We start from the raw sequence: 26,074 nt of genomic DNA on the forward strand, positions 1-26,074 counted from the left end.
CTTTTTGTTCGTTTTGAGTTTTAAAAGCAAGCTTCTAGCCCTTATACATGTCAAGATAGATCTGAAAATAAATGAGCATGATATATGAACCAGGTGAGATCTCAGAAGCCAGGGAGCCTGAGAAGAATTCCTGTGCTGAGGAGGAAATGCTTTGTACGCCTTTCCCACGATTAACAAAATATAGGCCAATTTGTAGAGCTCATACAGGTCACGGCGCCTGAGAATTCAGGTTGTTGCAAAATTTGGGTTTACTTGATGTTGGAATCTTATTTTGAACACAACATATGGTCTCATGCCAAGTTCCACATTGGAGAGACAATGGATTCATCACAAGCATTTCAGTTGAGGCTCACTGGTCAAACCCTAGATCTACTCATGCCTTTTGTGGGATGTATTTGCTAGGGTGGTTTATCTTGGTGACTGTACTAAGTACCCTTACCAGTGAAGTGCCCAAATCAGCCTTTAGAAATAGCCTAGTTATTTGTTAGTAACTTGGAAGGGAGGAGTATGTGCAAATGAAGCCTTGGTGCTATCAGGAATTGATACTGAATCCCTGCATCAATGGTCCATTACCTATCTAGACTCTTCTAGGTGGCTGGCAAGAATACCCACTCTGTATCCCCCAACTCTATTAAGTTTAAAACAGGCCTGCGTAACGTACGACTCACCAAGCCTAAATTGCAACCTACCAGCAAATCACTAAACTGTTTTTGGTGCCTGTGATTGCAAAACCGGCTTGGATCCTAACTTAAGTCATGTTTTAGTCGCACTGAAATCAATGGACCCAAGTAGGGCCTTGAGTTTCTCCTCCTCCCCTCCCCCTTCAGGTTCTTTCACCATGTCACTAATGAACTAGGTTCAGCTTGGTAGCCACAAGTTGTTTGGACCTGGAATGTTTCTATGACTTTATCAAACCATTCAAGTACTATCCCAACTGAATGTAAAACTCCTTTGGCAATACCTATGGGCTAACAGCCTTGCAGCAGCAAAGCCTTGTGTGAATATGTTAAGGAGGGCCGTGAAGAATGACCCACACCCAGTATCTTAAAAAGAATCATCGTTCCTGTACATACACACAGTTCCAACTGTTGGAGGTCTTCTCCCTCTCCATAGCTAAAAATGCTTTTCCCTCCCCAAGAACCCTGCAAAGCCTAGCTTGATGAGCACCACTTTTTTGCCATATCTGACAGTTCACACTAAAATGCAAATATGTCTGTCAATGCTCTGTCACAGCATTTCCCCACTTTTGTAGACCAGTTAAAGGACAGGAGAATTGAGCCAATCAGAATGGCTTTAGCTAATTGGTGCAGACCTACTCAGAAACTCCTATTTGGATCCACTGGGAATTACTCCCTGATAAGTGGGGTTACGGTTTGAGGCCTAACCTTTTAAACTCTTCCAAAACAATGGAATCCAAGGTACGTGAACAGAACCCAAATTTTCACTTTTTATCAAGCTAGCAATGCCATTCTTGCAGCTGTGCTTAGGCCCACTTGTTTCCCTATTCGTGTTTTTAAAACACACATAGGTCATAAAGTGGCAGAAGATGTGCATTACAGCTGCAACTGTAATGACAACTTTGACACCCCCCTCAAAAAAAAGAATGAAAATTGCACAAATTCAAAAAGTGACAGATTTTCCCACATCCAGACACTTGTCAAATGGAGGCAAATGGCCTTGAACCTAGCAAAACCCGGGTTCTGAGGATCTGTCCTCACCAAACCCGAAATACTTGTACAAAATTCACATTTAAGTCTTGAGAGGTGCAAAATATCTTCTTTGGGGGAAGGGAGTTGCAAAATACTCTATTGGATTCATTTACATCTACAGTTTTGGATTCATCGTTTTTCTGTGTTGGTTAAAGACACTCCATGCTAAGATTTGATAAAACAAAGTTCTACTGTATTAGTCCTAAATCAGTTATTATTAACCCCTCCCTACTCTAGAGCCCTCTGATCCCACCCCTAGCCATGAAACACCAGTCCAAAAGGTACCAGGAATGTACAAGCAACTGGAGAAGTAACACTGGTCTGGTAAACTACCATAGAGCTGGAAACAGTCCTAGAGAGTGGTACAGGCCACGTGGGGTTGAGCCCAACTCAGCAGCGACTTTACCATTCTCACTAGAGCTGGAAAACATATGAGGCTGTAAAAACCAGACTCCCCACCCACCCCCAACTCCGCCATTGTTCTAGTCCACAATTCTGATCAAAGCACATGCCTCCTGCTTCTCCTCCTCCATCAGCCTGCTTTCTCGGGAGCTAATGGTGAAGGAAGCACTATAGCCCCTTTTGAAGGCACCAGCCATTTTGTCCCATATTCAACAAGCAGCAACCGAGTTCAAATCCTGACACAACTCAATGGACCATTTCTCTGCTTCTGAACTGCTCTGAAGAATCATTGAACATCCTCCTTGCTTTTTGGCTTGTTTCTTGCACTGTGGTCCCAGATCTTCATGGGCTTGGGCCTTGCCATGAAACTTCTTTGCAGGCAGAAGAGAGAAGCACGAGCTGTGTTGGGTCCTACAAGCTGCACACACAACCCACTTCCCAGATTATGCCACAGTCAGCGGTTTTTTTTTCTGTGAGAGGGACTCAACAGCATGGCCAAGAGTGCCATCTTGTCTCGGGAACTGGGGCCAAGCACTTGGGAGAAGCCTTGTTGAGCTTTTCTTCCCGCAAAAGGAAACAAAGGCAGTCTGGTCAAGAGAGACAGTCAGCCAAGAAGACCCAGGGTTAGAGTGTCAGGAGGAGCCTTAATGACATTTACAAAATTATAGGGGTGGGGTGGGGTGGCGGGGAGGATAGGTGACCATGTGCTTGGATGATGTCAGGAGAGCAAGTATCCGTGCATGTTTGTCTCAGAAGTGCATGCCGGTGATCCTACTGTGTCTCACAAGCAACAATGACGGCTTGCAATGGTTAGCTGCAATCAACCTGGGGTACTTCCCTCCCCAAATCCACAAAGGTAGCCTACCTAACCCCTCTCCCACAGACTTTAAATAATGTGCCCAACAGGGTCACACTGATTGGTGCTAAAGAGCCCAGTCAAAAGTCCAGGGAACGCAGCTGACATCTCATCCAAGGTCTTGGCATGCCCACCTTACTCCCTCCATCTCACCCACAGAATCGGGGCCCTACGCAGAACCTAGCAGGCTCCAAGGAGGGGGGAAAAAGCAAAAGAAAGCCACCAGGCTTCCTAGCAAACAAGGGCTGGGTCCAAAAATACGAGCTACTGCCTGCTGCCTCCCCTGCTCCTTTGGAAACTGGTCTGCCCCTAGTGCATCTACCCAGAGCTGGGCCTCTGAGGTTCAACCGAGGAGCCTGCTGGTCGCGAGGGAGTGACAAAGGGCAGGGATACAGGAAAGCTACAGCAAAATCAAAGAGAACTGGAACAGAAGGGGAGGCGGGCGGAGGAGGTCACGGCCCAGGGAAGGCCCAGCGAAGCAGCACCCACAGGACTTCGGCCTGCTGAAAAGACAGGCTCGGATGCTGGTGGGCGTGGGCCCGCAGCATGTGTGTTGGAGCAGGGGCGTGACTCCAGGGCATCGGGCGCCCCTTCGTGTTCAAGAAGGGGTGTGGTATCTGCTGCGGAAGGGGCCAGCAGACGGGCACTCTGGTGACGAGAGGCAGTGGTTGCGGCAGGCACGCTGCCGTGAGTGCGCTGGTGGCGTTTGAGGTGTGCCCGGCGAGCAAAGCGCTTCCCGCAGGCTGTGCAGGGGTAGGGGCGCTCCCCGGTGTGAGCACGCTGGTGGATGAGGAGCTCGGAGCGCTGCAGGAAGCGCTTGGCACAGACCGAGCAGGCGTGGGGGCGCTCCCCGCGGTGCATGCGCCTGTGCTTGCTGAGGTTCGAGCTGACACTGAAGCGGCGGCCGCACTCCGTGCACACGTAGGGCTGCTCCCCGGAATGTGAGCGCACATGGATGGTGAGGTCGGAGCGCTGCAGGAAGCGCTTGCCGCACTCTCCACAGCCATAAGGCCGCTCCCCCGAGTGCAGCCGCCGGTGCTTGCTGAGCGCCGAGCGCTGGGTGAACCGCCTCCCGCATTCGCCGCAGGAATAGGGCCGGTCGGGTTCCGGGGGCGGGGACGGGGGTGGAGGTGGCGTGGCCAGCCCCCCACCACACTCCACGCAGCGGCGCGACCGCCGGTGGCGCTCCAGGTGGCAGCCCCAGCGGAAACGGCGCCCGCAGTCACGGCACTGGTGAGGCTTTTCCACTGCGTGGCGCTGCTGGTGCCGCTCTAAGTTGGTGAGGATTCGGAACCGCTTGCCACACTCCTCGCAGCCATGGGGTTTCCGGGGCTGGGTTGAAACAGAGTTCCCGCCTGGCAGCTGGGTAGTTGCTGCCCCTACAGAGTTCAGAGGCAAGGCAAGAGAAGAGGCGGAGGCAGAATCCAGGACAGGAGCCAAGGCGGAATTTGGAGGTGAGCTGGAGCTCTGTGGCGGGACGACAATGGTTCTCCTGCATGGCCCGCAGCGGTGGGGTTTCTCTCCTGCAGGCGGGCGCCGGCGTCTCTGGGTGAAGCGTGGTTTTTGCCACGCCGAGAAGAACTGGGCTCTTTCGCCAAAAGGCGGCCAGAGTCTCGCGGCATCCTGGGAGTCCCGGCTCATACTGTGGAGTGGGCTGCAGCCAACGCTCTCCCGGGGCTCAAGGCCTGCCCCCCATCTCGTTCCCAGAGGGCTCTGCTGGTGGACAAGGCTGTTCTTACACCCTCTGGCGTCCCCATGAAAAATCTTCCCTGAAATGGGTTGCTTTTGGCCTGCCACCAGCCCTGGGCACAGGAGGGGCACCTGCAGCTCATTCGCAACTGGCTTTCTAGACAAGATGGTGGGTGCTTCCAACGTTCCAGCATGTGAGGCCTCTGAGTTGTTCTGCCCACCTGCTTCATCACCTGCTGAGACAGAAAGGTGGATAAATTTCTGCACCTTGGGGCGGGGGGAGGACACAATAATGTCTACAAGGGGGAGCTGAACTCACTCTTCCATATTCCTGAGAAGGTGCTCGTGGTCAGTTTACAGAGTGTGCTGCGTCAGAGGCTCTGCAGCAGAGTGGCTCTGCAGCAGAGTGGATGCTTTGCATGTAAAAGGGCCCATGTAAAAGCCCTCCATCAAAATATCATGGGTAATAAAGATGTCCAGCAGAGACCCTGAAAACCTGGCACCAACAAAAGACAGGCTGGACCAGGGGTAGGGAACCCTTTTCACCCTGAGGGCCATTTTCCCTTCTAGGGAAGCCTACAGGGGCCAGTTGACAGTGGTTGTCTGGGCCAGAGAAAAACGAGACAGAGCAACAAACACTGATTTTACACTTACATGTACAGCAAGTAAGTACCTCTGTACCCTGGCTTCCGACACTTGAAATGCCTGTTTTTAGGACCTACATTACTTCCGGGAAGGTAAGAGTTTTGAACAGTTTTTAATATTGTATTTCAATTGTAATCTGCCCTGGGACCTTAGGGTGAAAGGCAGGTGATAAATTATAGTAATAATAGCCTTCTTTCCACACACATCACACCCTGCTCTATCCTTCGTTATTAGAGTTCAAGGATACTTTCTAGCCAGGCAAACACTCTCACGGAGGGTGAAAAGCAGGGCTGGTGACGTGTGGGGGCATCCCAGGGGAAAGAGGGGTGGGGTCTGAGGAGAGTCCTTTGGGCCAGATAGGTCTGTAGGGCTGCATTTGTTCCCATGGCCTGAGGTTCCCCCTCCTAGCAGAGATGTGGGTTAAATGGTTTGGCTTGGTATAAGACAGCTCCTTAGGAATGTGTAGAGGCAGTTGGTACATTGGACTCACATCATTTAGACCCCATAAGTTAAAACCAGCCCTTTAAACTGCATTTAACATTAACTGCAACTTTCGCATGGGTGTCCATACCCCTCAGGGCCCAAAGCGCTATCAATAAAGGCATTTTTCCTCCTTCTCCCCACACTGCAGGAGAAGACAGGAATTAGTGATATTTTTGTTCTGAATTATTGTTGGGATTCTGTTTGTTTGCTTAAAAACAAACTAAATCAAAATTTGACCCCAAGGTAGGTTAAAAGTAAACACATTTGCAGTAAATTTGGTGAATCTGAATATATCTGGAAGTTTTCCACTACAGTTGTACCTTGGTTTTCGAACAGCTTAGTTCTCGAATGTTCTGGCTCCCAAATGCCACAAACCCAGAAGTGACTGTTCCGGTTTGCGAACTATTTTTGGAAGCCGAACATGGGCTTCCTGCAGCCAATCAGAAGCCGTCCTTTGGTTTCCGAATGTTTTGGAAGTCGAATGGACTTTCCAGAACGGATTCCATTCGACTTCCAAGGTACGACTAAGTTTTATTTGGGGGCCGAGATGCTATGCAGAAAAGAAGGGTTTAGGTGGCAGGGAGCGGAAGGATGGGTGTCCCAGGAGAAAGGCTAAGCCAGAAAAAGCTCACACTGTACACGATGGCAGAGGGTTTTGAGCAATTAGTAGGAAGGCAGAGAGAAAGAGAAGAAGCCTGAAGACTATGTAAGCCAGGGAGGCCAAGATGACTGGAGGGGTCAGGAGGGTGGCCCTGAATATCACATTGTGGTTTGAAATAAAAGCAAGCAAATCCTTGACTGCAGATCTTAAAAACAGTTAAGAATTAAATGGTAGTGTCTGATTGCTGCAATGCTCAATCCTGCCTGCCACACCTTTTCAGCTGCCCAAAGCAAGGTGGCCAGGCCTCAGAGCTCCACTTGCCCCAGCTGATGCCCTTACCTCCAAGGCGGGGGCTACGGGTCACCCTTTTGCGCCGCCTGACTCTTCCCTGCTGCTCCTGCTCCTTCACCAGCTCCCTCAGCATCTTCTCCACTTGTGCCTTGCCAACAGTCTGCAGGATCACCCCGAGCTGTCTCCGGAAGTCCGGCAGGATCCCTTCTTCACTCGAGCCGGCTGTAGCTGCTGCTGCCGCTGCTGCTGCCGCCTGCCCCTGCAGAGGTGCCAATTGCCCCTGCTCAGGTTCCATTTCTAGCCCTGGGAAGAGGGAGAGAAACAAAGTGAAAGGAATGCCAGACTCCGCTGTGAACGGAGGGCCCTAGGAGCCCTGTTGCCTATTCTAGGCATGAGCTAATTTACACAGGGGCAAGGCCTGCGAAACACTGCAGGAGGATTGTGCCCTTGGGACAAATGGCGTGAGTTAAGACAAGACGGCTGTCTTTGTCTGCTCCAGGATTGCTGTGATGGGACAGGCTGTTGGGTCGTCATCCTGGAGACCCAGAGCCGTTCGTGGCAGGGAGGAGACACAGCCAATCAGGAGAGAGTGAGGATGGTAAAGGGAGAATTTGACGGTTTAGCCAAACAGCTCAGAGGCTCTGCTCTCGCTTGGGGGTGGGGAGGTTACAAAAGGAACAGCAGACTTTGCTGTGAGCGCTTGTCACCACCTGAGTCAGAGTACCCGACAGTTTGTAAATGAGGTTCCATCCTTTCTGCAGTCAGTGTTAGAAACTCAAATAAATAAACTCAAATAAACCAAGGTTACAGTCGCCAAAATGGAATGTCTAGTTGTCATTTTGGGGCAAGACGGCTCTAAAGTCTTATTTTTCCAAAGGATTGACTGGCTGTGATTGATTATCACTTAAACATCTGGCTAGTTCAGACTTCCGGTTCGGCGCCAGCGCTAATGGCTGCTCTCTCTCCGAGCTCCGGAGAGTGGACGGCTCTGCGAGTTCGGGTCTGACCCGCTACGGCAAGCGGGGGACCCCTAAAATCACAGGAACAGAGCCTGTGAACAAGGAGATTCGGTGGGCACCCGAAGCGCCCCCCTTTACCGCAGAAAGAGCCTTTTTAAAGGCTCCGGAACGACAACGGGGAGCGCGGTGCTGAGAATCGCTACCCAGCCCGCAGGGTGAAGCCGCGTCGCCATTAGTGGAGAGCGCCGATTCCCTTCCTGAACAATTTGGATAAAAAAAGACCCGTGAGTAAGATTGAGCCTTTACTCGTGTCAAAACTACCTGAAATTAAGCTGAAAACGGGAAAGGTGAAAATTAAGGAAGTCTGCCTTCCCCCGACTGCATGACAACTAAAGCAACAAAGTTACTAAGCTGCATCCGTATGGGATATTGTCTCTAACTGCTTGAATCCGACATTTGGACTTTGACTTTGACTATCCCCTCTAGCTTGCAGGGCAGAGGGGAAGAGAAGTGATTTTATAAGCTGCATGATTAATTTAAAGGAAAAGGAAATTCTCTGCAGCCTCTAACCCGGCACAAACTGCTTGTAAAACAAAGGGACATTGAACTGACTGTGATCTCCTGTGAAAGTAACAAAGTGGAAAGCCTTACTGCTCATTTGTTACAAAGTTTCTGGATTTTGTGGACACAATATATTAGAGAAAGCTGGGACTTTATCTATTGGGAAAGTGTTGTAATATATATGTAGAGCCTCCTGACAAAGTTGCTTTTTAAATACTTTTTGTCTTTGTCTGTGGACATTTTGATCTGCTCCCTCTAGAGGGTGAATTAAAAGTTGCTACGCTTTGGGACAGTGGAATTTTCCTTTAGGAGAAGGCTCTCGTGGGAAACGACCTTGGGATATGAGTGGTCCAGCAGATGAGATAAGCACGAGAGCCAAGACAAGGCAATATCAACAACAGCTGCAGCAACACAAGAAAAGAGGCTCGATCTCAGGCATAACCACTACAGCGACAACAGGACAAGAAAAAGGTACAGCAGTCTCCATGGATGCAGTGTCGCAAGCCCTTCTTAAGATAAACCAAACTTTGGAGAATCTAACAAAACAGACGGCAGAAAATACCAAGAAATTGACAGAGAATTTACAGAAATTGACAGACTTAACAACAAGACTTGATCTGAATACAGAATCTATAAACAGGCTTACGCAAGAAAATTCTGCCACACGCCAAATTGCGGAGGAAGCCAGAACTATTGCTGGAGAAACCCAGGAGAAATTAGAACCGATTGCCAGGAAGGTTCATGACCACGACGCAACTCTGGCATTGTGGGAATTACAAAGAAAAGAAAGGAATTTAAAATTACGATCAATTCCAGAGGACGAAGGAGACAATCTTACGGACTTTTTAACCAAAGAGTTTGCTGATGCCTGGGAAGATCTAGAGGAGGACGAATTTAAAATCACAACAGCATTTAGATTGGGCAGAAGACAGAATAGAAAGGCACCAAGAGACTGTTTGATTACCCTGAGATCGAAGGAGGAAAGAGACAAAATTCTAAGACTACATTTTGAAAAGGCCTTACAAATTGGGAACTCACCGATACAGATCTTTAAAGATATCCCTAAATACATTCTGGACTTGAGAGCTTCTTATAAGGATTTGGTTTACCTGTTGAAGAAGAATACCATCCTCTTCAGGTGGGAATTTCCACAGGGACTGTCTTTTGACTACAGGGGCAAGAAGGTGAAAATAAAGACGATACAAGACAAAGACAGGTTCCTGCAAAGAAATCAAGAAGATTTGCAGAAAGGAACTGTAGACCCAATTGCTGAGCAAAAGAGTGTAATAGATATCTTGAACCTTTCGTTTGGACAGAACCTTCCACCACCAACAGAGGAGGAACAACAATTGGGAGCTGTTGGAGGAATACCAGAAAAATAACAAGATGGCCCTGCAATTCCTTAGTTGGAATTGTAATGGGATGAATATGCCTTTGAAGAGACGACAAGTATTCCATATTTTGTACAGAGAACAACTGGACTTGATTTGTTTACAGGAAACTCATATAACTAGAGCCCATAGGAGATTGCTTATGAACAAAAAATTGGGACAAGAATTTATTTCGTCGGATAAAGTGAAAAAAAGAGGAGTTGTGATTTATGTAAAAGAGAAATGGGCTCCAAAAATGATGTTTAAAGATGAACAAGGAAGATATTTAGCGGTGGAGATACAGATACAAGGAGAAAAATTTTTGATAATAGGGATCTACGCACCAAATGAAGGTAAAGCAGAATTCTTCAAAAAACTTCATGAAACTCTGATGGACTACATGGAATATAATATGATAATCATGGGAGATATGAATGGCGTGGTCTCCACAAACATGGACAAGACACAAAGACTGACACTTACTAAAGAAGGGAGACTCCCGAAGACTTTCTTCGAAATGACTGAAAATATGGACTTAATAGACATTTGGAGAACAAGGAACCCTCTTGAAAGAGAGGGAACCTTTTTCTCCCAAGCAAAGATGACCTGGACCAGAATCGATCAAATATGGGTGACTAGTGGAATGGCTCCGAAGATCAAGAAGGTAGAAATCTGCCCGAAAACCTGTTCCGACCATAACGCCGTGAAGATGGAAATGAAAGTTACAACAACTGGTCAGTTTAGATGGAGAATGAATGACACCCTGTTTCGAGATAGAGAGTTCCACCTGAAGGCCCAAAAAACCTTAAAGGACTATTTTGAAATCAACCTAAAGGGCGATGTGGAAAAAAGAGTGATCTGGGATGCAAGTAAAGCTGTGATGCGAGGGTTTTTGATTCAACAAAATTCAATAAAGAAGAGAAAGCAGAATGAGAAAAAGGGAAAAATTTTGGAAAAGATAAAAGAAGGAGAGAAAAAATTAAGATCAAAACCAAAATCCCAGGAGATTTTGAGGGAGATTAAGCTTTATCAAACACAATATATGGAATTGATGAACCAAGAGATAGAATGGAAAATAAAGCAAATGAAACAAAAGACATTTGAATCGGCAGACAAATGTGGTAAACTTTTGGCATGGCAACTTAAGAAAAGACAGAAATTAAATACAGTTACAAGTCTAGAAGTGGATGGAAAGATTATATCTAAACCCAATGAGATAAGAAATTGTTTTGTGAGCTATTTCAAAAAACTTTATTCCCAAGGATTACAAAATGAAGAGGACATAGATAAATTCCTTAATAAATTTGGATTACAAAAAATCTCTCAGCAAAGCAGGGTGGATCTAAACCAGAAAGTAACAGAACAAGAGATAGAGGGTGCCATTCAGGACATGCAACTGGGCAAATCTCCAGGGCCAGACGGACTGACCTCCAGATATTATAAGTCTTTAAAGGAATGGTTGATACAACCGTTAAAGGACGTCTGTAATGAGATTTTAGAGGGAAAGAAGGCACCCGAATCGTGGAAAGAAGCATATATTTCACTCATACCAAAGACAGAGACTGAAAAGACTCAACTGAAGAACTACCGCCCAATTTCGTTACTCAATGTGGATTACAAAATTTTTGCAGACATTTTAGCAAAAAGATTTAAAAGAGTATTGATGGAGAAGATTCACAGAAACCAAGCAGGCTTTCTCCCAAAGAGACACCTCTCAGACAATGTTAGGAATATAATAGACATTTTGGAAAAGTTAGAGGTGAATATAAATACTAAAGCAGTTCTAATATTTGTGGACGCGGAGAAAGCCTTTGACAATATTTCGTGGAGTTTTATGAAAAAGAATCTTCATGGGATGGGGGTAGGACAAGGATTTGAGAATGGTGTGGGTGCAATATATTCTGAACAAAAAGCCAAGTTGATTGTAAATAATGTAATAACTGAGGAGCTTAAGATAGAAAAAGGAACACGACAGGGGTGCCCAATTTCCCCATTGCTTTTTATTTTGGTCCTGGAGGTGTTGCTGAACATGATTAGAGAGGACCAGCAAATCAAAGGTGTAAAGGTCGGAACTAAACATTATAAGTTAAGAGCGTTTGCAGATGACCTTGTATTGACTTTGCAAGAGCCAAACACTAGTACAAAAAGAGTGTTGGAAATAATCCAACAATTTGGACAGGTAGCTGGATTTAAATTGAATAAACAAAAAACTAAAGTCTTAGGGAAAAACCTAACAGATATGGAGAAGAATAAGTTTCAAGAAGAGACAGGTCTGATGGTGGTTAAGAAGGTGAAATATCTAGGGGTTAACTTAACATCTAAAAATCTGAATTTGTATAAGGATAATTATGAAAAATGCTGGTCAGAAATCAAAAAGGATCTAGAAACATGGTCAAATTTGAGATTGTCAATGTTAGGTCGAATTGCAGTGATTAAGATGAATGTATTGCCTAGAATGTTATTTTTATTTCAAACTTTGCAGATTATTGACAAGATGGACTGTTTCAAGAGGTGGCAGAAAGATATTGCGAAATTTGTCTGGCAGGGCAAAAAGCCCAGAATAAAATATAAAATATTAACAGATGCAAAAGAAAGAGGGGGATTTGCCCTGCCGGACTTAAAATTGTACTATGAAGCAGCAGCATTCTGCTGGCTGAAAGAGTGGATGCTCCTCGAGAATACAGATATCTTGGATTTAGAAGGTTTTAATAATGCATTTGGTTGGCATGCATATCTATGGTATGACAAAATTAAAGTGCATAGTGCCTTTAAAAATCACATTGTAAGGAAAGCGTTGTTTAACGTTTGGATGAGATATAAAGATCTGTTGGAAAACAAAACCCCTAGATGGTTATCACCCTTAGAGGCCAAGGCCCACAAGAAAGTCAATATGGAGGTCGGATGGCCAAAGTATTGTGAGATTTTAGAACAAGATGGAGACAAATTGAAATTGAGGAGCCATGAAAAACTAAAACCCAAAGTACAGGATTGGCTCCACTACTATCAAATAATGGAGGTTTTTAAACAAGACAGGAAAATTGGCTTCCAGGTGGAAAAATCAAAACTTGAGACAGAATTGTTAGAACCCAATATTAAGAATCTGTCAAGAATGTATAACTTGCTGCTGAAATGGAATACACAAGACGAAATAGTTAAATCAGCCATGATTAAGTGGGCGCAGGACATTGGTCATAATATTATGTCTGCTGACTGGGAAAGGTTGTGGAACACTGGTATTAAATTTACGGCATGTAGTGCTCTAAAGGAAAATCTGATGAAAATGGTTTATAGGTGGTACATGACCCCAGTTAAGCTAGCAAAAATTTACCATTTGCCTGATAACAAATGTTGGAAATGTAAGGAAACTGAAGGTACCTTTTATCATCTTTGGTGGACATGCCCGAAGATTAAGGCCTTCTGGGAGATGATATATAATGAAATGAAAAAGGTATTTAAATATACCTTTCTAAAGAAACCAGAGGCCTTCCTCTTGGGCATCGTCGGCCAATTGGTGCCAAAAAAGGATAGAACTTTTTTCATGTATGCAACAACAGCAGCAAGAATATTGATCGCAAAGTATTGGAAGACACAAGATCTACCCACCTTGGAAGAATGGCAGATGAAAGTGATTGACTACATGACATTGGCGGAAATGACGAGCAGAATTTGTGACCAGGGAAAGGAGACTGCGGAAGAAGACTGGAAGAAATTTAAGACTTATCTTAAGGACTATTATAAACTTGATGAAGCTTAGAATGTCGAGATCTTATGGAGAGAAAGGGTTGCAGTAATACAAGATTGGATTATGAAATGACTATGATGAATTAAGATAGGAAAAAACATTTATAAGTTGCTATAAGATTTGGACATGAGGATGCAGAAAGGGGAGGTATGGGGGAGTCTGAGGAAAAGAAGTTTATGAAAGAACATTAAGAAATTATATCTGTTTGTTTGTTTGTTTTGTGTATGTTTGTCTGTTTGTTATAAAAACTTATGTAAAATCAATAAAAATTTTATAAAAAAAAAAAAAATAAACATCTGGCTAGTTCAGATGACAGCCTTGAGCTAGATTACGAACTTTGAGAACTTAAAAGAAGGAAAGTCCACATACATTCCTGTCCCTACCTCTTTTTCTTAACGGTGACATGGACCATTCATAACATAAGAATATTCTTCACAACTGTGAGCAGGGCGGTGGGAGTGGGGTAAGTGAAGATAAGCTAAAGCGGTTAACTGTAATGTTGGTCACTGCTCCTGCTCAGGCGGCACAGAAAAAGCATTTTGGTTCCTGAAATTCATTCTGATTGTGCAGATAAAATATAACAGGATGGGGTACTAGTGTGTGAAAACAGTCCAGATCCAATGATCCCCAGGCACGCACCTCCAGATGGTGGAGATGTCAGGCACCATCCTGGCACCCAGGCATCTTCACTTGGCCGCTAGCCTGGATAATATCAAACACTGTCTACAACTATTGACAAATTGAAATATTTAGGACCATGATCGGAAGAAATTCATACAGCAGAACACAGGTGGGGAACACCAGGGCCCTTCAGCTCTAGCTGGGCCTTCAGGAATTTCCTCAGGCCACACTACCTCTTCCCAGTCTGCACACCACACCGACCCTCTTTCATGTCCTCTTTGAAAGCTTTTGCCTGGCTGGAATGTGCCCTTGACCTTTAATAACAACTCTTGTTTGCCTGGAGGAAAGATGGGTGAGGGGTGTGCGTGTATAAACTCCTGATTTCTGCATCGCCTGCTGCACACAAAGGTAAGAGTCATGTCCGTCGCTCTGTCCGCTTCTGCCTGGCCCCCACCCACTACCGGCATGTGGCCCTCAGAAGGTTGCGACCATAAGTTTCTGCTGCCCTGCAACGTGGGAGCCAATTCTAGTTTCCTTTTCAGGGCAGTTTGAGAAGGGAAGGCTTACAGCTCACAAGGGAGAAATGAGTTCCACTCTTTTAGGTAGTTGAACAGAGGAAGGATTTGTAGCCCACTCTGTCACCACACACAATTTCTTAAAATCCTCTCAAATAAAGGACTTACCAGGAGCCAAACCTCGGCGCCCTCGGGTCTCTGTGAAGGCAGTTATCCGGGGCCAGCTAATGGCAATTTCTTCCGCTAAGAGGAGAGGAGCAGAAAACAGGTTGATAAGCCAAACAAGATACTTCTGGAGGATAAAATGTTTGGCTAGTCAGTGGTCTTTGGATGCTATATAGCAGGGTTTCCCAAACTTGGGTTTCCGGCTATTTTGAAACTACAATTCCTATCATCCCTGACAACTGGTACTGCTAGCTAGGGATAATGGGAGTTGTAGTCCAAAAACAGCTGGAGACTCAAGTTTGGGAAACCCTGCTATATAGGGGAGAATGTATTGACGTGTATATGGCCTTAAAAATCAGCAGCTCTTTCCCACCGCAAAAAAAAATGTATATAAACCAACGTGCGGTCCCCACTATTTTGTTGGCGTTCATCTGTCTTGGGAGACAAAGGAAGAGGGTGCCACTGGAGGTAAAGTCAGTGATTGAGGCAAACTGGCATCACAACACAATTTCCATGTGATCACTTGAGATGCCACAGGGCTATTTTTAGTTCTGGGTAGATAAGGTTCGAGTTCAAGTCCGGCGGCACAGACATTTTAAGCAGTGGGATCCCTTACCCAGCGAGATCACTGTTTCATAGCTCTCCTGCATCTCGGCACACACGGGTACTCTCTTGCCAGAAATGCCTGGAGTCCTTCTTCTTTCTCTTGGCAAAGGAGGCTCCCGACAAATACCTAAATAAAAAAAAGAACTGAAGGCGTTTGTGCCACGTCACATTGTAGAAACCGTTCTACGGCAACCCAGTGTTTTTTATAATCATATCCATGTAGCAATGGGGTGACACTGGAGGGAGCAGGTGGGGCAGAAAGAGAAAATGATGTTGTGAGAGGGGCAAACTGTCGTATTATGAGATGGGGATGGGTCTGATGAAGTGGCTTGGGCCTTGCAAACTTTGGGATTGCATCCTTCTGTACATTATCTGGGATATGCTGGAAGGGCCCTATTGTGGGTGCTTTCCTCTAGGGAGGTGAATTCTATGGCTGCTTGGTGCCAGGCTTTCTCAAGAGAGGAGTCATAATTATGGAATAGCATTCCCAGGGAGGCCCACCAAGAAGAAACTCCAATGTTAATTGAACTCAAGAGTAGACCCGTTGAAATGAATGGGCACCACTTAGCAATCTATTCTAAGTATGACTAACACTGGATTCAGCCATGTCTTATTTCTGTCCCCAGGTTTAAGGCCTGTTTATTCATTTGAACAATTATATTTTTAATTTTGTTGGACTGGCAGAGCATATTTGCACAGCGTTTCTAAGCTACTCTGTGGCTTTTAGGTTTTTCTTTTTATAATCACTATACCATTTAAATGGCCCCTGAAGAGTTTTCAGAGCGCTTCATTAACCTCTTGGTAATCCACATAACAATCTGGTAATATAAGATCAGCTTCATTATCCCCATGTTGGAGATGGGCTGGGGGAAGGACTGAGGCTGAGAGGTAATGGCTTGTTTAAGGGGATCCACTGAGCTAGTAGACAAGGGTAGAGATATAAATTCAAATAAATGACTGCTCAGCATGGGAAACCGGTGACTTTTACTGAGGTGTGTACACCATACAATACACCAAGAGATTTTAAAATGTGAATGGAACTGAACCAACTAATCAACACGCTATTATTAAACAACTTGTATTGTGGCATCCTTGAGGAAGGACTGGGAAGAGCATGTTACACTTCGTGATGGGATTACACATCTGACACACCCACATGTGGTTAGATGCTCTTTGTTATATATACAGTGCACTATCTCACTGTACAGCAGTCAAACACTACAAAAGTCTGTGTTGTCTCTGGCTGCAACAGACTGCAAGGTAGCTGAACCATGAACATGTCCATATATCGCTACAGATTATTAGTCCTTAGAAAATCAAACCAAGGGAACATTGAAATAAGACACAAAGTAATTGCAGGGAATAAGTTGGTTACCTAAGACTTGTTCTCCATTGTTTACACTTGTAAAAAAAATGCCTGTAAAGAAACCTGGGCCACTTTGAACATTATATCCAACCAGGTTTTGTTTACATAATTCCACAATTAATGGACTAAATCATGTCAATTAATTTTTATGGGTCTGCTCTGAGTATGACTAAAACAGGATACAACCCTGTGGTTTTTAGGTATATTCCTTAAAAAAAAAACACCCTCAAGTCAAAACAAAAAAATTCCTTCCAGTAGCACCTTAAAGACCAACTAAGTTAGTTCTTGGTATGAGCTTTCGTGTGCAAGCACACTTCTTCAGATACACTGAAGAAGTGTGCTTGCACACGAAAGCTCATACCAAGAACTAACTTAGTTGGTCTTTAAGGTGCTACTGGAAGGAATTTTTTTGTTTTGACTATGGCAGACCAACACGGCTACCTATCTGTAACTGGAACACCCTCAAGTATACATCTAAAAATCGAAAGTGTGAATGTGATGAACAACTATTTAAAAACACACACATCACACCTTGTTGTTGAAAAGCTTGGACTGGCCACAGCTCCCTACGGGGGAGGGGGTTGGGAACCTGGATTTCTGTGCAATGTGCAAAAAAGCTCTTCATTTCTCTGTACTGTTAGTACTTTGTGTCCCCAAAACTGTTTGTTTAGTTATATTTTTTAGATCATGGTTCAAAATCCCCTCCAGTCCAGTTGGCTTGTCTGGTGGTGAAAAAACACATACACGTACAAAGGACAAAATATGAGCAAATGCCAGAGGGACAGCGGAGTTTGTTGTGGCAAATATAAATCCTGTTGCATCCTAAAGGCAAAACAATTATATTACGGTAACACAAGCTTTCGTGGATTATAAACCACTTACTCGACTGCATGGAGCGTTATCCCAAAGGGCCCAAGCTAGTGTTAAATATCTTCCAACTCTCTACGGATACTTAAAAAATAATTTTAAAAATGCAGCGTGGAAACAAAACTACCTCACTATGAGAAGAAGTCCATGCAAAAAGCTGTGGGGGGTGTTACGGAGGAATCGGGGCAATTCCTGGGGGCGCGGTGGGAGCCGGAGAGAGGGAAAGAAGCCGTAAATTATGGGGAGGGACGTACTTTGTTGGGAGGTAGCATCTTTTGAAAATTGAGTAAGGGGGACATGGGCAAATGGGTGCAAAGGTTACAAAAGACAATCGCAATGAACTGGGCCCTCCTTGCCACCCTTTAAGCTGACTCTTTCCCACATTGCATGAAACATCGCCCCCCGCCCTTCTAAGTACAGGATCTTCGTGCAATGTCTTAAGTCCAGGCAGCAAAGGGGGAAACGGCTGCATCGAAATGCTGTTACCACCCCGCACCCTCCACCTCGGGGTCCATCTATGTCCTGCACAGCCTCCATTGTTTCCTCCTTGTGAATCGGACCTTGCAAAGGCGGCGACGGGAGGGTGGGGGCAGAGGAGATCGAAAAGGCCGGGTTGGTCTTTTGCACCCCACCCCCGATCATTTACCTGCACCTAGCCAGGGACTGCAACGTGCGGCCTGCCTGAGAATGGTGAAGGCCGATTACAGAGAAATCCTCGCCCCCTTGCAGGGAGCTGGGATGAGGGGGGGGGTCCTTAGGGGAAGCAGCTGCAAGCTGCAAAATCCAGGAAGCTCAATTCCACATCCTGGCTAGAGAAAAGAATAAAGAGAGAAAGACCTCCCCTTTCTCCTTCGGCAGCTAAGCAGGCCCTCTTGTGGCTGATGGGGTCTCTCTCCTGCATAAGGGACTCGGTGGCCGGCGCTCTCTCTTCCTGCTTCTCAAAGTTTCTGTCCTTCTTTTGGAAACTGGTGGGTTAAGGATTCTACCAAGTCATTTTGTGTTCCACATACTGTATAGATCAGACTCAATGCAACATGTGGATCCGAGTGATCGGGAGCCGTGCTGTAGCCGCTTAATCCTTCTACTTCGTAAAAAAACAAATATATCCTCCACAAAAACAAACCCAGTACAGTATTGATCAAACCCTATTTAGGCCGTACATACGTGCTGTTGTTTTAAGAAATACAATGGCTCGAATTTAACATATAAAGTATGAAAGTATACGAAATATTATTGTTAAAGGACAGTCCCCCATCTTTGGTAGGAATTTCTCATTATTCTGTTCCCAAGTTTATCAAGAAATATCCAAAATGGTTAACTTACTGGATAGCTTATCAGCTGGTTAGGAGCATGGTGCTGACAACGCCAAGGCTGCAGGTTCAATTCCAATATGGGGCAGCTGCATAGTCCCACATTGCAGGGGGTTGGACTAGATGATCCTCAGGGTCCCGTCCAACTCTACGATGCTATGATTCTACCTGTTCACATTTCTCCACAACCGTCATTACTGAACATGCGGACTGATATCACAAAAGCTTGGCACTCTAAAGAACCTTTGACATCCATGCTAGCTGCTGCTGGGATTTCAACAGCCCAGCATTGGAAAACTCTGGAGGGGGGAGGGAATCTACATTTCTCTTTGTGGTATAAGAACCTATGGACTTTCGCTATTGTGGGGGAAAATAACACACCAATTGCAGGTCTCCAGAGGGATTGGAAACTCAGAATGCTCCTACGTCATCTGACAGGGTTTTATTTCTTATGCTTTGGACATAGATGGCCAACGTGCACCATCTACACCAGCTCAGGAAAAATGGATGACTTGGTTTATATTAGTGTGTTACTACTCCGGGCCTCTTTTCTTACATATGTTATGGTGTCATACTCTGATATTGTACTTTTACGTTGTTGGTAATGGTCATTATGCTTCAATAAAACTTTATTTTTTTTTAAAGGCTATTGTTAATAGGACAGGGGTACCAGGGTACAGTGGCAGAGCAGGAGGGGCGGGTAACATTGCATACCTGTCTTCCCAACGTGGAGGCAATCGGCCAGGGATGGTGTCATGAGACAGTGATGACTCCTCACTTTCAGCTTCTATGGAGTCTCATAGACACTTGGCAGCTTCAGCTCAAAACCTCCTGAAGGAAGGAATGAAAATATGAATACTGTACGTACTGACTTTGAGCCAATGTCACCATCACATTAGGCCGCTGCTGAAGGAATTGCACAGCCTGCCAATGACCTACTAGGCTAGGTTCAAGATGCCGGTATTGGTGTACAAAACCCTATACAGCCTACCAGGATACCTTGAAGATTGTCTCATCCTACACATACCACTGAGTTCCACATACCACATACCTACACATATCACTGAGTTCTGTAGGAGTGGGCACAGTGCAGGTACTATCCTGCCAGGGGCTCCATTCCACATATCAGACAGAACCTACCCTATTGGCTTTTCAATGCCTGCTAAATATGTGGTTTTGCATGCAATTGCTGTGTGTGTGTGTGTGTGTGTGTGTGTGTGTGTGTGTGTGTGTGTATTTTAAAAAATGTTTTATATATGTCATTATAATGCCAGTTGCTTTGAGGTCCCTCACAAGAAGTGATTCATAATGATATAAATAATAATAGCCAACCTAAAGGGTCTGTAATGTAGGCGGCAGAAACATGGAACACATGTGGGGGTAAATAGAGTCAAAAATAATTTTGGAAAGGGAAATTATTTGGACAGGTCAGGGAGGAAAATTAATGGTTTGAGGATGAAATTGATTGAAAGGAACGTGATGAGGGCTGTGGTTTTTTTTAATGTAGTGAGGCTGTTCCCACCTCTTCCTTGTACTCTGTTCATGACTTTGGGCAAGTAACTTCTCTCCATCTAGTCCAGTACTCTGTGTACATCTGGCCAGCCTTCCTGTTACTTGCGCTCTGCCATCTGGTAGGTATTCAGATATACAAATATTCCTGAAGGGTGTGGCAAAGGGATCCCAATCTACCACTCCCAGTAAAGCCACAATGTGTGGCAATGTCATAAACTTTATTGACCGGCATCCGGGATGCAGGAATTTGTGAAAGGGAAAGATAGATGTGTGACGCTGTCAACCAGTCACTCTAGCAATGCCTTATCCTGAGCCTTTGACAATGAGAGAAAAGAATGAGCAGTGCTTGGTGTCTCAGCACACCCCCATAAGTGAAGGGAAAGACTGCAAGGACTGTGATCATATCCAGAAGAACTCGGTGTGTGCAGGAGCAGCTTATTCAGCTGCCTGTATCTGAGCTGTGACCCCACAAGGCCAAAGTGCTCAGGAGTTTATGGCCAGCAGTGGTTGAAGCAGAGTGCCTGGCATTTGCCAACAGAGAGCTTACCTACCTGTGAGGGTGAATGCTTCCCCTCTGTGTAAGAGACACTGCTCCATGCTGTTGGAGGAAAAGAGTGTTACAGCAATACCGTTCTGACAAGACAATCACATAAGGCAAAGGTGGTCTGGGAGGTAGGGGAGACATTTACAGGCAGCTTGCAAGCTTCGGCTCAGCAAGAGCTGACTGCAAATTAGAGCACAGACACTTAGGGTGGGCGGGCATCCTGCCACTACCCTCTCCCAATTAACCTCCATCTCCAGGGCCCACCCAACATTATATCACCCTAAGTTTCATGTTTGGGGCCTGAAATCTTAAAGAGTTTGGGGTAATCCTGACCAGGCAACCCTAATTAAAATTGCTATTGATATAAACATATATATTAGATATAGGCCCAGGCCACTTTGAGTGGGGATTTGAACCTTGGTCTTCTATTCCAGCTCCTAGCCCAACACTCTGACCATATACTACACTGGCTCACAGGGTCGTCTGGATCCTCCGGCCATCTGGGTTGAGGGAGAGAGCAATGAGGGAAAGGGCCTGCTGGTGGCATGGTCTCCTCAAAGGTACTTGCCTGACATCTGCTTTGGCCTTCTTGTTTCCCCAGACAAAAATAAATGAGTACATGCCACAAAACGACAGGATAATATCCATTCTCAAAACTGAAATGGCCATGTAGAATGTGAAAGGCCTACAGTCTCTGTTAGATGCTATTTACCTGTTTTCCAACACCTTATTCAATAAATAATGAAAAGAAACGTGATGAAACACCGGTAGTGGCAATGAGAACCCTATTGGATGCCTTTCTCGTTTTGCCTCATTGGCACAGGTGAACAGGTGGGCCCTCCGTTAATATGCCAGGTTGTTTATTTATTAAAAATATAGACTGCCTATTTATGAAAACATCTCAAGGCGGTTTACAGTAAAATCCATTAAAAATATCAAACAAAAAACACACCAGCAGCCTTAACAGCCAGTACGTTTAACTGCATTACACCAAAGGCTGGCCTCAGTGGTCAGCAAAGGCCTCAGTAAACTGGTAGGTTTTCAACATGCATAGAAACCACATCCTAGTTGGCACATCATGCTTCACACACTACCGTGGGCACCAAAACAGAAAAGGCCCTCTATCTGACTGATCCCATGAGATGAGCTTTCACAGGCTCCTCATGACCTTAGTAACCAGGCAGGTCTGCATGGGAGGTTAAAAAGCAAGTCCCATTTCTGCCACTGGGAATTTCCCAGTGAAGCCAATGAGAAAACTGCCTGGGGTGGCTCAGGCTTAGCCAACCAATATCTTGCTGTCGAAGGGATCGAGTATTTGTTTTTACTTTACCTCACACTAATTTGATATGTGGCAGGGTAACTAAATGGTAGGCTGTGTTTAGGTGCATTTTCATGTGTTTAATGTTTGAAGTTTCATTCTGTTTTTAATGTTCTGTTGAAAGCCGCCCAGAATGGCTGGGGAAAACCCTGCCAGATGGGTGGGGTAGAAATAATAAATTGTTGCTGTTGTTATTTACTTATTTATTTACGCCCCAGGAAATGTGCCAACGTTCATCTCCCCCAGGCAGTGAAGTGCGAGATTGAAAGAGTTGCTTCCGAAAATACACGATGCTCCAGGGTCGTGCTGTCAGCACACTTGGAAGGCTGAGGGGACCCCCTTCGTAGGCGCACTTTCTTGAGGGTGTGAAGCCCCTCTGGAAGCGGAGTTGGCCGGGGGGCTCCCATGTGAGAGAAAGAAGGAGAAGCGAGCCCGCCCAGCCCCGCGCGACCGTCTCTCGGGAGGCGGTTGCTCGATAGTGGCGCCTCGCGCGCAGTGGCCCGAAGGTCCCGAGAGGCGCTTCTCCCTCCCAGGCTGGGCTCTGGCGGTTGGTTGTGAGGAGGCGGTCCCGGAGGAGGAGCCGGGCAGCTCGCTGAGAGCCGCCCCGCTTCGTCAGTCAGCCAGCCAGCCAGCCAGCGCCGCTTCCCTTTTTTTCTGTGGGGCGCGCTCGGAGCGCCTGACGGCCGTTGCCTCCTCTGCCGACTTCCTCACTTCGGCTCCCCATGGCCGGCCGCGGGGGGTTTCCTCTCACGCCGCCGCCGCCGCAGCCCGGGGGTCCCCCTCCGGTTGCTTCGGCGGCGCTGTCCGCCCTTCCTCCGCCGGCTCCGGGGCTTTTGCGGGGACCCAGCCCGGCCGGGGCCACCCCGTACCGGGCCATGGGGCACGCGCCTCCGTTCCAGGTAAAGCGGGGGCGGCGGGGCACGTGCTCGCGCGTGTGTTGTGTGTTGAGTTGTTGTTGCGGGTCGTTCTCGAAAGTGTCGCGGAAGGAGCGCGAGGTAGAGGAGCAAGCACGTGGGGACGTCGGGGTTTCGAGACACGTGAAGGGATCGTGGCAGTTTGTGTGTGAGAGAGAGGGGGAGGGAGGGAGCAATGCAGGTGGGGGATACACTTGAAATAGCTAACTCCCTGGAAGGGAGACGTTGCCGTTCCAGGAGTCGGATATGGGGGTTCAAGGGGGGCGGCTTGCGGGAGGAGAAAAGGAACGTGTGAATGGCTGGGCATGACTGAGATCGGTGAGGGCAGCAGGTAAGAAGAGTTTTTGTCTAAAAGGCCTCCTGGCAGAAGCGAGTTTAGGAGCTGTGCGTGCGGCTACACGGAGAGGGTCTGGACTGTATTTGGCAGAGACGTCCCAGTGTTGGGATGGTTGCTGAGTCCGAGAAGTTGGAGCAACATCAGATAGCGTCTGCTGAGACGGAAAGGCATTTGGGGGTTGTGGGAGAGAAGCAACTGTGAAACTTCCGGCTGGAATCTGAGTTTGTACTTTTTCTTTTCTTTCTTCCTCTTCTCCTTTTAAACCCAACATGCTTTGGTCAGGTTTAAGTTGCCTTGTTTAATGTACTGTACTGTTAATGTGTGGCGTGCTTTTAATTTGATATATTCTAGCCAGTTACAGTGGTACCTCGGGTTACATATGCTTCAGGTTACATACGCTTCAGGTTACAGACTCCGCTAACCTAGAAATAGTGCTTCAGGTTAAGAACTTTGTTTCAGGATAAGAACAGAAAGCGTGCTCCCGCGGCGCAGCAGCAGCAGGAGGCCCCATTAGCTAAAGTGGTGCTTCAGATTAAGAACCGTTTCAAGTTAAGAACAGACCTCTGGAACAAATTAAGTACAGTGGTGCCCCGCAAGACGAATGCCTCGCAAGACAAAAAACTCGCTAGACGAAAGGGTTTTGCGGTTTTTGCGTTGCTTCGCTAGACGAATTTCCCTATGGGCTTGCTTCGCAAGATGAAAACGTCTTGCGAGTTTGTTCGCTTTTTTCTTAAAGCCGCTTGAAGAGGCGCAGTTGCGACGGACCGTGCTTCGCAAGACGAAAAACATCGCAAGACGAAAAGACTCGTGGAACGAACTAATTTAGTCTTGCGAGGCACCACTGTACTTAACCCGAGGTACTACTGTAGTTTATGATGGCTTAAGTAGTTCATTTTAAAGTGTTACGTACCCTCAAACTCTCAAAGTGGTGCTTAAAATCTAAACATAAATTGGAGGGGGGACGGGTCATTGAAGGAAACTGAGGCCTTAGGTTGGCACTCAAAAGTAGGTGTCTCTGAATGGAGGTGGAGAAAGTTTGCTATGCACACTGAGGGCTTCTCAATGAAATCCTGTGTATGACTCCGGGAGGGATTTAGATTTCCAGCCTGTGAAAGTCTTGTAATGGTTTTGTGCCGCTGGAGGCTTGGATTGTGTGGAGATGTAGAAAGCGTACAATCAAAATGCTGGTTTTTGTTCTCTAAGCACTAGGTGTCACAACTAGCTATGAAGGCAGAGCTTGTATCTGTTGATTGAGTTTATCAGAACTTGATGTAAAGAGCCACATGGGCTTTCTTAAGCGGGTAAGGAGAAGAGCTTATTTATTGCATTTATATCACACCCTTTTCTCCAAAAAGTACATGGTCTACACGCCCCTCCATAATCTCCATAACAACCCTGTGAGGTAGGTTAAGCAAGAGGCAATGACTGGCCCAAGGTCACCCAGTGAGCTTCATGACTGAGTGGGATTTGAACCCTGGTCTCTCAGGTCCTAGTCTTACGCTCTTAACCACTACACCACACTTGCTTCCTAGAGTACTTGTGCTATAGAGCAGCTATATAAATTAAGTAGGTAAATAAATATAGGGAAAGCATAATGTCACTTAGAGAAAGATCTGAAATATTTTCCTTGAAGCTTGAATTTGTACTTTTTGGCTTGTGGCTCAGTCTGGAGCAGAATTCTCAGCCGCATTCTGCTTTCCCCACCACCCAACCTTTGATTATAAAAGTCTTTATATATTAGAAGAGTTGTATTCTCAGCAGTTCTTGAAGTAAGGAGATAGTATTACAATCTTAGGTGGCAGACTGGGGAGCGGGGGAGGGAACAATGACACGCAGCAATAATGACAAAGGCGGAGGGACTTCTGGAGGTTAAAAATATTTTGTTGGTTTAGAGAAGCACACTATGGGTACATCTTCAAGACTGACAGATGTAGATCAGTTGTCCCTTAATGGAGCTTAAAGCACTCTCCTGTGCTTCCAAATGGGATGAAAAGAGTGCCAAGAGGGATTTTGTCCCATGCTTTAAAAGCATGCTGCAAGCATAAAAGTAGGGATTTTAGTACATCAAGCCTGTACAATTTCTAAACCACTAATCTAAATGCAGCCCACCAGCCACGCATAGCGGCCCTCCAGAGATTTGCCAAAGTACCTTGTCCTACTCTGTGCTTTCAACTGCAAGAACTGGTGTGGTGTAGTGAATACCTGCCTGGCTACAGTACATGGGCGTGGGGGGGGGCTGCAATCAGCTTGGTGGGCCATCAGTTGTGTAGGCCTGTAATATGTGTTAGTTGTTGTTAATACAGAATCAGGAAATGGTAGTTACTGCAGATTAATTTGCCCAAAATACAAAAGTATGGTCCAGGGTGCTCCTTTTATTTTTGATGCCCTCCTTTTGGAATTGTGTTAGTCGATTCCATTTTTCAAAAGGCCAGAAAAGACGCCCAAAATCACCCAAGGGAATCAAAATAGCAGCAAATAAAGTAGGAAAACATCATATGGTTCTCTATACAATGTTTTTGCATTACAAATGTATTGAATAAAACACTTTTTAAAGGGGGAAATTCCTTTACAAATCTTTTCAGTGCTCATGGCTAAAAGATTTCTTCCTATTTGAGATAAGTCAGTAGGACCTGTTCATACACCACCTAAAAAGGTAAAGACTTGTCATTCAGACAGTCACAGTTTTTGAGG

General features: G+C 45.9%; 2 protein-coding genes across 15 annotated transcripts in view; one reads left to right on the forward strand and one right to left on the reverse strand.

Annotated features, from left to right (window-relative positions):
* Nucleotides 1–230: 230 nt before the first annotated feature.
* LOC310690560 (uncharacterized protein) lies at nucleotides 231–22,493 on the reverse strand. 11 transcript variants are annotated; one of them, XM_083469762.1, is made up of 7 exons: nucleotides 22,332–22,493; nucleotides 20,822–20,868; nucleotides 19,473–19,589; nucleotides 15,226–15,342; nucleotides 14,613–14,687; nucleotides 6,725–6,979; nucleotides 231–4,892 (listed from the first exon to the last, which is right to left on the reverse strand). In XM_083469762.1, exons 3-7 carry the CDS (start codon nucleotides 19,513–19,515, stop codon nucleotides 3,379–3,381), a joined length of 2,004 nt encoding a protein of 667 aa, XP_083325888.1. In that variant the 5' UTR covers nucleotides 19,516–19,589; nucleotides 20,822–20,868; nucleotides 22,332–22,493; the 3' UTR covers nucleotides 231–3,378. The 11 variants fall into 11 exon arrangements, with proteins under 11 accessions (XP_083325888.1, XP_083325890.1, XP_083325887.1 ...); XM_083469764.1 differs by having other exon boundaries at nucleotides 231–4,889; nucleotides 21,383–22,493; XM_083469761.1 differs by lacking the exon at nucleotides 22,332–22,493 and adding an exon at nucleotides 21,383–22,181.
* The window catches only part of SMARCD2 (SWI/SNF related BAF chromatin remodeling complex subunit D2), a gene marked incomplete at its 5' end in the record, with an annotated part of 30,374 nt that continues 25,644 nt past the window's right edge, over nucleotides 21,345–26,074 (forward strand). For 2 of the 4 annotated variants that reach the window (XM_083469922.1, XM_083469923.1), the window contains one exon: nucleotides 22,855–23,031. In XM_083469922.1, coding sequence (XP_083326048.1) covers nucleotides 22,855–23,031 — 177 coding nt within the window. Of the gene's footprint in view, nucleotides 21,375–22,854; nucleotides 23,032–24,651; nucleotides 24,685–26,074 lie in introns of those variants that run through there. The other 2 variants (XM_083469925.1, XM_083469924.1) reach the window with 2 other exon arrangements.

Source organism: Podarcis liolepis (genome assembly GCF_965112155.1).
Source record: "Podarcis liolepis genome assembly, chromosome: 13".
Classification (NCBI taxonomy): domain Eukaryota; kingdom Metazoa; phylum Chordata; class Lepidosauria; order Squamata; family Lacertidae; genus Podarcis; species Podarcis liolepis.

Bases quoted from the DNA above. Each gene is read 5' to 3' on its own strand.
- LOC310690560 (XM_083469755.1), bottom strand. From the start codon at position 17,206: ATGAAGAGCTTTTTTGCACATTGCACAGAAATCCAGGTTCCCAACCCC. The intron at 14,688-15,225 runs GTAAGGGATCCC...CTCTCCTCTTAG, and splicing joins TGAAACAGTGATCTCGCTGG to CGGAAGAAATTGCCATTAGC. The intron at 6,980-14,612 runs GTAAGTCCTTTA...CCCTCTTCCCAG, and splicing joins GCGCCGAGGTTTGGCTCCTG to GGCTAGAAATGGAACCTGAG.